This window comes from Abramis brama (assembly GCF_963993115.1).
Source record: "Abramis brama genome assembly, chromosome: 2".
NCBI classification, from domain to species: Eukaryota; Metazoa; Chordata; class Actinopteri; order Cypriniformes; family Leuciscidae; genus Abramis; species Abramis brama.
The window spans coordinates 95295-110000 of NC_139964.1; the positions used below are offsets into that span (position 1 = coordinate 95295).

Sequence of the window (14706 nt, forward strand, 5' to 3'; positions counted from 1 at the left end):
ACACACACACACACACACACACACACACACACACACACACACACACACACACACTCACTATACTGAACACCAAATACAGCAGTGTGATGAGAGTGCTGAGACTGGCCCTGAGCGCACAGCAGGTGTGAGGCTCACTATACTCACACACACACACACTCACTATACTCTCACTATACTCACACACACTCACTATACTCACACACTTACTCACACACACACACTCACTATACTCACACACACACACACACACTATACTCACTATACTCACACACACACACACTATACTCACTATACTCACACACACACACACACACACACACACACACACTATACTGAACACCAAATACAGCAGTGTGATGAGAGTGCTGAGACTGGCCCTGAGCGCACAGCAGGTGTGAGGCTCACTATACTCACACTCTCACACACACACACACACACACACACACACACACACACACACACACACACACACACACACTCACTATACTCACACTATACTCACACACACACTCACTATACTCTCACTATACTCACACACACACACACACACACTCACTATACTCGCACACTTACTCACACACACACACTCACTATACTGAACACCAAATACAGCAGTGTGATGAGAGTGCTGAGACTGGCTCTGAGCGCACAGCAGGTGTGAGGCTCACTATACTCACACACACACACACTCACTATACTCTCACTATACTCACACACACTCACTATACTCACACACTTACTCACACACACACACTCACTATACTCACACACACACACACTATACTCACTATACTCATACACACACTTACTATACTCACTCACAGACACACTTTATTCACTCACACTATACTCACACACACACACATTATACTCACATTCACACACACTCACTCAAACACACACAATACTCACACACACCTTCACTATACACACAAACACACTATACTCACACACACCCTCACTATACACACAAACACACTATACTCACTCACACACAGCAGTATGCCATTAATAACACGTAGTATTCCTCTCTGTCTGCAGAAGGGTCCCAGTGTGGCGGAGATGATGCTTTCTCTGGGTGAACAGGAGGTGTGTGTTCGTCTTCAGAAAGCTCTAGAACTCTGACTGGAACCAATGACTCAATCTGTGTTGAATAAAGTAAATGTAAATATTGATCTCTGGCTCCTGTGTTTTTGATCAGAATGTTTGCTGTGTTGAAGTCTTTCTTACAGTCTGGGTTTTGGTCGATACAGCTGCCAAAGGAAACATTTCTTATTTAACTGAAACTAAATTAAGTCAAGTCATCTTCATTTATATAGCGCTTTTAACAATGTAGATTGTTTCAAAGCAGCTTTACAGAGATAAACGTATAATTTAAGGTAACAGAGATTGTTTTGGCTTTATAGCGGTTCTTTAATAAAGTTATTTTCCAGCTAAAGTTAGTTTTGATTGATTCGCTTCCGTCGCAACAATCATTTGTTATTAAATTAGGGGCCGCTAAGACGACACCCTTCTCTCTACACAGACTTTAAACGCGATCCTGTGAGAAAGGCTGATGGCGTTCACATGCGCATTAAGAATTGGTTCTATAGTTATGTGCGTTTGAATATACGCAGGTTTGTAATTCCCTACAAACCAAGCCTAAACAAAGTACTGGTCTTTCCTTATAAATTTTGATACAGAATTTTATTTTATTTTGTTGCTTTGGGGTAGGAACGCAAAACGAATTTTCCCGACAACGCTTTATCTGTAGAGTGGTAAAGGGTTCCTCCATAGGGAGAGACTAGTTGGCACTTCAGCACAGCGTTGTCATCGGGTCCAGGCGAAGGTCCGTCATCAGATCTGGATACGGCCTGGATCCGGCGGACTGCGGTAAACCTCGGGATAAACAGAGAGACTAAAATTAGCGTAGATGCCATTCTTCTTATGATATAACGAGTACATCAGGATTTATGGGAAGTGTTCCCGGTTCCAGCTGACCTAATCTATGCAGCCTAACATTGAACTATAGAAGTCTATAATGTGTTATGTGAATGCTAGGTCAAAGAGATGTGTCTTTAATCTGGCTTTGAACTGACAGGGAGTGTCTGCTTCCCGGACAATGGTAGGAAGACTGTTCCAGAGTTTTGGTGCTAAATAGGAGAAGGATCTACCGCCAGCAGTCGATGCTGATATTCTAGGTATTATCAACTGGCCGGAATTTTGAGATCGCAATAGACGTGAGGGACTATAATGCTTTAAGAGCTCGCTCAAGTACTGCGGAGCTAAACCATTTAGTGCTTTGAAAGTAATCAGCAATATTTTAGCATTTATAGGATGTTTAATAAGGAGCCAGTGCAGTGTTGACAGAACTGGGCTAATATGGTCATACTTCCTGGTTCTGGTAAGAACTCGAGCTGCTGCGTTTTGGACCAGCTGTAGTTTGTTTATTAAGGCAACCACCCAGTAGAGCATTACAATAATCTAGCCTTGAGGTCATGAACGCATGAACTAATTGTTCCGCATTTGTCAATGAGAGCATATGGCGTAATTTAGATATATTTTTAAGATGGAAAAATGCGGTTTTACAGATACTAGACACGTGACTTTCAAATGAAAGATTGGTATCAAAGAGCACACCCACACACACACACACACACAGGTTCCTGTTTCGTTAGGTTTTGAAGAAATATACAGCTGAGTATCGTCGGCATAACAGTGAAAGCTAATTACATGTTTCCTAATGATATCTCCTAAGGGTAGCATGTACAGAGTGAACAGCAGCGGTCCTAGTACTGAGCCTTGTGGTACGCCATACTGAACTTGTGATCGATGAGACATCTCTTCATTTACTGCTACAAACTGATAACAGGCAGATAAGTGTGATTTAAACCATGCTAGTGCAATTCCACTAATGCCAACATAATGTTCGAGTCTATTTAAAAGAATGTTGTGGTCGATAGTGTAAAATGCAGCACTAAGATCGAGTAACACTAATAGAGAGACACAACCACGATCGGATGATAAGAGCAAATCATTTGTGACTCTAACGAGAGCAGTCTCGGTACTATGGTACGGTCTAAATCCGGACTGGAAATCCTCACAGATATCATTTCTTTCAAGAAAGGAACACAGTTGTGAGGATACCGCCTTTTCTAGTATCTTTGACAGTAAAGGTAGATTCGAGATCGGCCTGTAATTGACTAATTCTGTAGGATCAAGTTGTGTTTTTTTAACAAGCGGTTTAATCATAGCCAGCTTAAAGTTTTTTGGTACGTATCCTAGAGACAAAGATGAATTAATGATATTAAGAAGAGGATCTATGACCTCTGGAAGCATCTCTTTCAGTAGCTTAGTCGGTATAGGGTCTAACATACATGTTGTCGATTTAGATGATTTAACGAGTTTAGTAAATTCTTCCTCTCCTATAGCAATAAATGAATCAAATTTTTCCTCAGGGAGACTACAATGCACTGTCTGATGCGATACTGTAGTGGACGGTTGCATAGTTATAATTTTGTCCCTGATATTATCAATCTTATAAGTGAAGAAGTTCATAAAATCATTACTGCTGTGTTGCTTGGAAACTTCTGGGCTTGAAGCTTTATTATTCGTTAGTTTAGTCACCGTTTCAAATAAATACCTAGGATTATGTTTATTTTCTTCTAATAGGGTTGAAAAATAAGCAGATCTAGCAACTTTTAAGGCCTCTCTGTGAGTAATCGGGCTCTCCTTCCATAAAATGCGAAATACCTCTAGTTTTGTTTTCTTCCAGTTGCGCTCCATCTCTCTGGCTGCTCTCTTAAGGGCCGAGTGTGCTCGTTGTACCACGGCGTTGGACTATTTTCCTTAATCTTCTTTAAGCGCAACGGAGCAACTGTGTCTAAAGTGCTGGAAAAGAGAGAGTTAAAAGTTTCTGTTGCAATATCAAGTTCTTCTAAGCTATCTGGGATGCTGAGATGATGAAACTGATCAGGAAGATTATTAATAAAGCAATCTTTAGTGGCATAAGTGATAGTTCTAACATATTTATAACACGGAGTCGGCTTTGCAGCCTTGGCTAAATGTAATTTACACGAGACTAGATAATGATCTGAGATGTCATCGCTCTGCTGCAGAATTTCAACGGCATCAACATCTATTCCATGTGATAATATTAGATCTAGAGTATGATTACAACGATGAGTAGGTCCTGACACGTGTTGTCTAACTCCAGTTGAGTTTACAATGTCTTTAAATGCCAATCCCAATGCATCTTTTTCATTATCGATGTGTATATTAAAATCACCAACAATTAGTACTTTATCTGCAGTCAATATTAATTCTGATAGAAAGTCTGCAAATTCTTTGATAAAGTCTTTATGGTGCCCTGGTGGCCTGTATACAGTAGCCAGCACAAATCTCAAACGTGATTTATCGTTTATACTATATATTTTTACATTAAGCACCAATGCTTCAAAAGAATTATATTTAAAACTTGATTTCTTAGTGGTTTTGAAACTATTACTATAAATTACAGCAACTCCTCCCCCTTTGCGTTTCAGACGAGGTTCATGTTTATAACAGTAATCTTGCAGGTTGGACTCATTTAAAGTAATGTAATCGTTTGGTTTTAGCCAGGTTTCTGTCAAACACAGCACATCTAGGTTATTATCTGAAATCATATCATTAACAGCGGGTGCTTTTGAAGTAAGCCATCGAATATTCAGCAACCCAAGCTTTAGCATTTGCTCATCTGTATTATAGCTGTTTTTTATTTGTTGAACATCAATTAAATTTTTAACCTTAGATGGGTTTGGACGCTTTTTGGATTTCCAAGTTCGGGGAACAGACACAGCCTCTATATGATGATAGCTAGGTGAAAGAGGCTCTATGTGATGGGATTTATCTGACCTTGGTGACGCGAGGCCGCTAGCAGACGGTCGGTTTAGCCAGTCTGTCTGCTTTCTGACCTGAGCCCCAGATTGTCATGTTTGAGCTCTAAGACTATGTGCCATATTACTAGAGAGAAGAGCAGCACCATCCCAGGAGGGATGAATACCATCTCTTTTCAACAGGTCAGGTCTGCCCCAAAAACTTTTCCAATTGTCTATAAATTCTATATTATTTTGCGGACACCACTTAGACAGCCAGCCGTTAAGAGAACACAATCTACTAACTATCTCATCACTCCTGCGAACAGGAAGGGGGCCAGAGCAGATTACAGTGCCTGACGTCGTACTTGCGAGTTCACACACCTCTTTAATATTAATTTTGGTGATCTCCGACTGGCGGAGTCGAACATCATTAGTGCCGACATGAATAATGATCTTAGAGAATTTACGATTAGCATTAGCCAGCACTTTTAAATTTGCTTTGATGTCAGGCGCTCTGGCTCCCGGCAAACATGTGACTATGGTGGTTGGTGTCTCTATTTTCACGTTCCGTGTAATAGAATCGCCAATAACTAGGGCACAATCATTCTCAGTGGGTGTTTCACTGAGCGGGGCAAATCGATTTGTTATGGTAATCGGAACGGAAGAGTGGTTTTTAGATCCGCGACTAGAGCGATCCCTCACTGTCACCCATTTGCCCGGCTGCACAGGCTCTACTTCAGCCGGAACCGACTCATGTAAAGAGTTCACTATGCTAGGCGCATCCAAAGCAGTATCTAAAGCTCTAGCACTCTTACTATCCTCAATTAAAGTTTGGATGCGTGTCTCTAGTTCTGAAATCTTCTCTGTCAGCCTAACTGTCTCCTTACATTTATCACATATAAATCCTATATTGCCAACAGAGAAGACTATGCTAAACATGTGACATGAAGTGCAGGTGACAATAACAGGACAAGACATTACTCACCGTGTTTGTTGACTGATTCTTACTCACCTGAGCTTTTTATGAACTCAAAGGCGCGAGCGCTCGAGAGAAAAATAAATAAATAAAAATAGCTGAGCGCACGGGTGGCGCGTTAACAGGCTAGCGAATTACTAGCGTGTTGTGCTAGTAGTAACGGAAGCTAGCGATGTCAGGTTAATCTGAGATGTTGGGTAAAGATGTATTTTAGTAGTATAAACAACTAGAAATTGTAGTAAATGATGCTTAAAAACTAAGAAATACGAGGCTTAAACGAAGCTTACAGCACCGAAGCAAACACACTCACAGCAGGCAGCGAGGCAGACTGAGCAATCGATCATCAGACCATCAATCGAACCAATGAGACACAGCTGTCTGTGAATTAACTAAATTAATACATAACTAATAACATAGCAAAAATACAACAGAAAAACCTATAGTAGTATCTCAGTGATATTGAAATAACTCGACAATTGTCACTGGTTTAAGCGAGACTCGTGATCTTATAAGAAACAACATTGATCTGACTGTTTACTTAATGATGCAGATACATTAATGAAGGAAAGAGCTGCTCACCTTTAAGAGAGGCTTTTGAAACACTTACTAAAGCTGCATCAGAGGCGGCTTCAGTTCTGCTTAAGAAACAGACGTTGGCATGCTTCTTCACGTTATGTAATTGAGTATTCGTGTGTGCGTTTAATCATGTAATTCTTGCTATTCTTGGAAACACTGCAGATGCTCACAAATTATTTAATCAAGTGTCCTTACAATAGCAGACAAGCGTGAGGCAAATTCAGAAAGGCACGTCTTGTAATACCAGTAAAAAAAGGTTCTTCAATAACTAAGATTTCAGCTGTCTGTGAATCTATTGTACATCATGTATCAATTATACATAATCATTTGGTTCTGAAGCATGTTGGAACCAGATTTTAACAGCATTTTTTTTAACATTTTCACAAAACTTTCATGACCCCCCAAATATTTTGTGACATGGATAACTGAACATGCAAAATATCCAAATAAAGAACAGGGCCTCTGCTTCTAAACAAAAAAAATATTCTAGCTTCATACATTCTTCTTTTATACAATTGAATGTGGGTTAGTTTAAGAAACATTTTGAACAAAAAGCTTTTTTTTTTTTTTTTTTTTTTCAAAGACTACAACATGTATAAGCAATGTTTATATCACTTGTTCCTGCTTCTTCATCTGTGTTTCGATCTGGAGATTCAGTACTCTTTCATAAGATGTGCAATAGCACACCTTCCTTTATAACAGTGAAAACACAACGTCAGAAAATTCCATCAGGGAAAGAGTTGAAAACTGACACGTTTCTTCCGTTATCTCATTAAAACTGTGATAATGGCATCATTACTGTTGCCCCAGCTGCACAAATACAGATAAACGTGTTACAATCACATTCAGAAAGACACTCAGACACAGATTGCCCATCAGTCCACGATTTTATTCTGACAAACTAAGCATCAGCACAAACAGAGCGATCTGAACTAAAAGAGACAAAACCAGACTAAACCAGTTCATTAATAGTTTTCATCTGGAGCGTCTAATACTGCAGATTTCTGCACATTCATTCATGTTAAACGTCTGTGGGAAACGGAGTAAGAAGAGACGGTAGCGCTGAAATTGAATCGCCTCACGCTACATGCCAAACAAACGCTGCATAAATAAAACAACAGTGACAGAACAGAGGAAGAGGAGAGACACTGCATGTGTCAGGATCGTGACCCATCAGCCTCTGATCGGTGAGGGTCAAACTGGAATCTGCTTTGGCCTTCGGTGTGTGTGTGTGTGTGTGTGTGTGTGTGTGTGTGTGTGTGTGTGTGTGTGTGTGTGTGTGTGTGTGTGTGTGTGTGTGTGGGGTCCGATCACTGATCTTCTTTCTTCACTTCCTCATACTGCGGGTCGTCGGCTTCATCTTTATCTCCCTCTTCATCCACACGTGAGTTCGGTACCCACAATCCCGAGTCGATGCAGCGCTTCATGTGGAGTTTAGCCTCCTGCAAGATGAACATCAGACGGGAGATGTTCATTCATGTTCGCACGCCATCAAGCCATGCCACCGTCACACTCGCAACACCGTCACACTCGCAACACCGTCACACTCGCAACATTGTCACACTCGTAACACCGTTAATTAGGGCTGCTCGATTATGGAAAAAATCATAATCACGATTATTTTGGTCAGTATTGAAATCACGATTATGTAACACGATTATTTCACATGACTTTGAGAACGTGTTGCATTTATTAAAAAGACATGGTAACACTTTACAATAATGTTAATTAGTTAACATTAGTTAATGTATTAACTAACATGAACTAACAATGAGAAATACATTTGTTACAGTATTTATTAATCTTTTTTAATGCTAGTTAATAAAAATACAGCTGTTCATTGTTTGTTCATGTTAGTTTACAGTGCATTAACTAATGTTAACAAATACAACCTTTCATTTTAATAACGTATTAGTAAATGGTGAAATTAATATTAACTAAGATTAGTAAATGCTGTAGAAGTATTGTTCATTATTAGTTAATCTTAACAAAGGTAGTTAAATAATGCTAATTAATGAACCTTATTGTAAAGTGTTACCGAAGACACCTTTCAACAATTCTTAAAAAAATCGAAATTTGAACATTGATTGTACTTTTTGAAATATTAAAATAAATAATATATAACAGATAATACTTCAATGAGTATTTTAATAATTCCCGCAGGTCTACCACTTATAATGCAGGAAATTCCCCCGCAAACATTGATTCACTTTAGCATGTAGATTGTATGAGTAGCCTAAATAAATCCACACAGATTATAAAATCAAATCAATAATTTTAAAACTTTCTCCAAGACGCAATTTCACAAACCGCGTGAGTGTTCAGCGTGCTGCGTGCTGCGTCTTCTCTCTCTCTCTCAAAATGCGCTGGACAAGGCAAGCGTCGAAACTACACATTCGCGTTTAGGAGTCAGGACATGACGGAATTGCCACTTGTACAATCGGGCCAGCATTGCATCGTAACTAAAGTTGATCATTTTCACTTCTTTTTAAGTTTTATCAGTTTAAACATTCAAGCTGAGAGAGTTTATGGCATCGGGAGGGGCGGATGTGCGCGTGCGCGCGTCATTCAGAACACAAGACAAAGAGCGTTCTTTCATAACGGAACATGGCAAAATAATCGTTTTTACTCGATTATACTATTTTGGTGATCGTTGGGAGCAAAAATCGAAATCGATATCGAAATTCAATTAATTGCACAGCCCTACCGTTAATCGCAACAGTCACTCTCGCAGACTGTCACACTCGCAACTCCGTCACACTCGCTAGTCACACTCGTAACACCGTCACATTCTCAACACGTCACAATCGTAACACCGTCACACTCGTAACACCGTCACACTCGTAACACAACAAAGACTGTCACACTCGCAACTCCGTCACACATGCTAGTCACACTCATAACACACATAACACCGTCACACTCAAAACACTGTCACATTCTCAACACATCACACTCGCAACACCGTCACACTCGCAACACGTCACGCTCGCAGACTGTCACACTCGTAACACACGTAACACTGTCACACTCAAAACACCGTCACATTCTCAACACGTCACACTCGCAACACCGTCACGCTCACAGACTGTCACACTCGCAACACCGTCACACTCAAAACACTGTCACACTCGTAACACGTCACACTCGTAACACCGTCACCCTCACACTAGTCACACTCAAAATACAGGTACAGTCACACTCACAGTACAGTCACACTGGTCACACACACAGTGCAGTCACACTCGCAGTACAGTCACACTGGTCACACTCGCAGTACAGTCACACACAGTGCAGTCACACTGGTCACACTCGCAGTACAGTCACACACAGTCCAGTCACACACAGTCCAGTCACACACAGTCCAGTCACACACAGTACAGTCACACACAGTACAGTCACACACAGTACAGTCACACACAGTACAGTCGCACTGGTGACACTCGCAGTACAGTCACACACAGTCCAGTCACACAAAGTACAGTCACGCTCACAGTACAGTAACACACAGTACAGTCACACTCGCAGTACAGTCACGCTCGCAGTACAGTCACACACAGTACAGTCACACACAGTAGTCACACTCGCAGTACAGTCACACACAGTACAGTCACACACAGTACAGTCACACACACACAGTACAGTCACACACACAGTAGTCACGCTCGCAGTACAGTCACACACAGTACAGTCACGCTCGCAGTAGTCACGCTCGCAGTACAGTCACACACAGTACAGTCACGCTCGCAGTACAGTCACACACAGTACAGTCACGCTCGCAGTACAGTCACACACACACAGTACAGTCACGCTCGCAGTACAGTCACACACACACAGTACAGTCACACACAGTACAGTCACACACACACAGTAGTCACGCTCGCAGTACAGTCACACACACAGTACAGTCACGCTCGCAGTACAGTCACACACAGTACAGTCACACTCGCAGTACAGTCACACTCACAGTACAGTCACACTCGCAGTACAGTCACACTCGCAGTACAGTCACACTCACAGTACAGTCACACTCGCAGTAGTCACGCTCGCAGTAGTCACGCTCGCAGTACAGTCACACAGTACAGTCACACTCGCAGTACAGTCACACTCGCAGTAGTCACACAGTACAGTCACGCTCACAGTACAGTCACGCTCGCAGTAGTCACAGTACAGTCACGCTCGCAGTACAGTCACACACAGTACAGTCACGCTCGCAGTAGTCACACAGTACAGTCACACACAGTAGTCACGCTCGCAGTAGTCACACAGTACAGTCACTCGCAGTACAGTCACACACGCAGTACAGTCACGCTCGCAGTACAGTCAGTCACGCTCGCAGTACAGTCACACTCACAGTACAGTCACACACAGTAGTCACACTCACAGTACAGTCACGCTCGCAGTACAGTCACGCTCGCAGTACAGTCACACACAGTACAGTCACGCTCGCAGTACAGTCACACTCACAGTACAGTCACGCTCGCAGTACAGTCACACTCACAGTAGTTACAGTCACACTCACAGTACAGTCACACTCACAGTACAGTCACGCTCGCAGTACAGTCACGCTCGCAGTACAGTCACACACAGTACAGTCACGCTCGCAGTACAGTCACGCTCGCAGTACAGTCACACTCACAGTACAGTCACTCACAGTACAGTCACGCTCGCAGTAGTCACACAGTACAGTCAAACACAGTACAGTCACGCTCGCAGTACAGTCACACACAGTACAGTCACGCTCGCAGTAGTCACACAGTAGTCACGCTTGCAGTACAGTCACACACACAGTACAGTCACACACACAGTACAGTCACGCTCGCAGTACAGTCACACAGTACAGTCACACTCACAGTACAGTCACACTCGCAGTACAGTCACACACAGTACAGTCACACACAGTACAGTCACACTCGCAGTACAGTCACACACAGTACAGTCACACACAGTACAGTCACACTCGCAGTACAGTCACACTCACAGTACAGTCACACTCGCAGTACAGTCACACTCGCAGTACAGTCACACTCACAGTACAGTCACACTCGCAGTAGTCACGCTCGCAGTAGTCACGCTCGCAGTACAGTCACACAGTACAGTCACACTCGCAGTACAGTCACACTCGCAGTAGTCACACAGTACAGTCACGCTCACAGTACAGTCACGCTCGCAGTAGTCACAGTACAGTCACGCTCGCAGTACAGTCACACACAGTACAGTCACGCTCGCAGTAGTCACACAGTACAGTCACACACAGTAGTCACGCTCGCAGTAGTCACACAGTACAGTCACTCGCAGTACAGTCACACACGCAGTACAGTCACGCTCGCAGTACAGTCAGTCACGCTCGCAGTACAGTCACACTCACAGTACAGTCACACACAGTAGTCACACTCACAGTACAGTCACGCTCGCAGTACAGTCACGCTCGCAGTACAGTCACACACAGTACAGTCACGCTCGCAGTACAGTCACACTCACAGTACAGTCACGCTCGCAGTACAGTCACACTCACAGTAGTTACAGTCACACTCACAGTACAGTCACACTCACAGTACAGTCACGCTCGCAGTACAGTCACGCTCGCAGTACAGTCACACACAGTACAGTCACGCTCGCAGTACAGTCACGCTCGCAGTACAGTCACACTCACAGTACAGTCACTCACAGTACAGTCACGCTCGCAGTAGTCACACAGTACAGTCAAACACAGTACAGTCACGCTCGCAGTACAGTCACACACAGTACAGTCACGCTCGCAGTAGTCACACAGTAGTCACGCTTGCAGTACAGTCACACACACAGTACAGTCACACACACAGTACAGTCACGCTCGCAGTACAGTCACACAGTACAGTCACACTCACAGTACAGTCACACTCGCAGTACAGTCACACACAGTACAGTCACACACAGTACAGTCACACTCGCAGTACAGTCACACACAGTACAGTCACACACAGTACAGTCACACTCGCAGTACAGTCACACACAGTACAGTCACACACAGTACAGTCACACACAGTACAGTCACACACAGTACAGTCACACTCGCAGTACAGTCACGCTTGCAGTACAGTCACACACAGTACAGTCACACACAGTACAGTCACACTCGCAGTACAGTCACACTCACAGTACAGTCACGCTTGCAGTACAGTCACACACAGTACAGTCACACACAGTACAGTCACACTCGCAGTACAGTCACGCTTGCAGTACAGTCACACACAGTACAGTCACACACAGTACAGTCACGCTTGCAGTACAGTCACACTCACCACAGTCACACACAGTACAGTCACACTCGCAGTAGTCACGCTCGCAGTAGTCACGCTCGCAGTACAGTCACACACAGTACAGTCACACACAGTACAGTCACACTCGCAGTACAGTCACACACAGTACAGTCACACTCGCAGTACAGTCACACACAGTACAGTCACACTCACAGTACAGTCACACTCGCAGTAGTCACACAGTACAGTCACACACAGTACAGTCATGCTTGCAGTACAGTCACACTCACCACAGTCACACGCAGTACAGTCACACTCGCAGTACAGTCACACACAGTACAGTCACACACAGTAGTCACACACAGTACAGTCACACACAGTACAGTCACACACAGTAGTCACGCTTGCAGTAGTCACACAGTACAGTCACACTCGCAGTAGTCACGCTCGCAGTACAGTCACGCTCACAGTACAGTCACGCTCGCAGTAGTCACACACAGTACAGTCACACTCGCAGTACAGTCACACTCACCACAGTCACACACAGTACAGTCACACTCGCAGTACAGTCACACTCACCACAGTCACACACAGTACAGTCAAACTCACAGTACAGTCACGCTCGCAGTACAGTCACACTCACCACAGTCACACTTGCTACAGTCACACTCGCACTAGTTGCACTACAGTCACACTCACACTAGTCAAACTCACACTAGTCACGCTCACACTAGTCGCACTACAGTCACACTCACACTAGTCACACTCACACTAGTCACGCTCACACTAGTCGCACTAGTCACACACAGTACAGTCACACACAGTACAGTCACACTCGCACTAATCACATTCACACTATTCACACTCACACTACAGTCAAACTCACACTAGTCACACTCGCATCTACAGTCACACTCATACTAGTCACACTCACACTAGTCACGCTCACACTAGTCGCACTAGTCACACTCATCACATTCACACTATTCACGCTCACACTAGTCACGCTCAAACTAGTCACGCTCACACTAGTCACGCTCACACTAGTCACGCTCACACTAGTCACACAAACAGTACAGTCACACTCACACTAGTCACACTTGCACTACAACACCGTCACACTCGCAACACCATCACACTCGTAACACCGTCAAACTCACACTAGTCACACTACAGTCACACTCGCACTACAGTCACACTCACAGTACAGTCACACAAGTCACACTAGCACTACAATCACACTCGCACTAGTCACACTACAGTCACACTCGCACTAGTCATACTCACAGTACAATCACACTTGCACTATAGTCACACTCACACTAGTCACACTTGCACTACAACACCGTCACACTCGCAACACCATCACACTCGTAACACCGTCAAACTCACACTAGTCGCACTACAGTCACACTCGCACTACAGTCATACTCACAGTACAATCACACTTGCACTATAGTCACACTCACACTAGTCACACTTGCACTACAACACCATCACACTCACACTAGTCACAATCGTAACACTGTCACACTCACTAGTCACACTCGCACTAGTCACACTCACACTAGTCAAACTAACACTAATCACACTCGCAAAACCATCACACTCACACTAGTCACAATCGTAACACTGTCACACTCACTAGTCACACTCGCACTACAGTCACACTCACACTAGTCACACTCACACTAGTCACACTCACACTAGTCACACTCACACTAGTCACACTCACACTAGTCACACTCACACTAGTCACACTCACACTACAGTCACACTCACACTAGTCACACTCACACTAGTCACACTCACACTAGTCACACTCACACTAGTCAGACACAGTACAATCACAGTCACACTCACACTAATCACACTCGCAAAACCGTCACACTCACATTAGTCACAATCGTAACACTGTCACACACTCTCACAACACCGCCAAGTACCAGTACATCTGCCAACCCTGCTCAGACTGCTACCCTGCTACACTGACCGTGGGGTCCATCTTGCTGATGGCGTCCTGAAGCATCTGAATGTCTTTATCATCAAAGCATTTCTGCATTTCCTGTGGAGATGAAGA

The 14706-nt window shown here is 43.6% G+C and overlaps 2 protein-coding genes across 4 annotated transcripts in view; one reads left to right on the top strand and one right to left on the bottom strand.

The window, feature by feature from the left end:
* ears2 (glutamyl-tRNA synthetase 2, mitochondrial) overlaps positions 1-1175 on the top strand; it is a 31976-nt gene extending 30801 nt beyond the window's left edge. Inside the window, exon 9 of the mRNA XM_084097494.1 lies at positions 1042-1175. Within this exon, the coding sequence (XP_083953620.1) occupies positions 1042-1125 (84 nt within the window). The 3' untranslated portion in view covers positions 1126-1175. The remainder of the gene's footprint in view (positions 1-1041) is intronic.
* Positions 1176-7255: 6080 nt separating this feature from the next.
* cdc37 (cell division cycle 37 homolog) overlaps positions 7256-14706 on the bottom strand; it is a 13990-nt gene continuing 6539 nt past the window's right edge. For 2 of the 3 annotated variants that reach the window (XM_084097550.1, XM_084097552.1), the window contains exons 7-8: positions 14620-14691; positions 7256-7829 (exon numbers count right to left, since the gene is read on the bottom strand). In XM_084097550.1, the coding sequence (XP_083953676.1) occupies positions 7698-7829; positions 14620-14691 (204 nt within the window). In that variant the 3' untranslated portion in view covers positions 7256-7697. The remainder of the gene's footprint in view (positions 7830-14619; positions 14692-14706) is intronic. The other variant, XM_084097551.1, reaches the window with a different exon arrangement.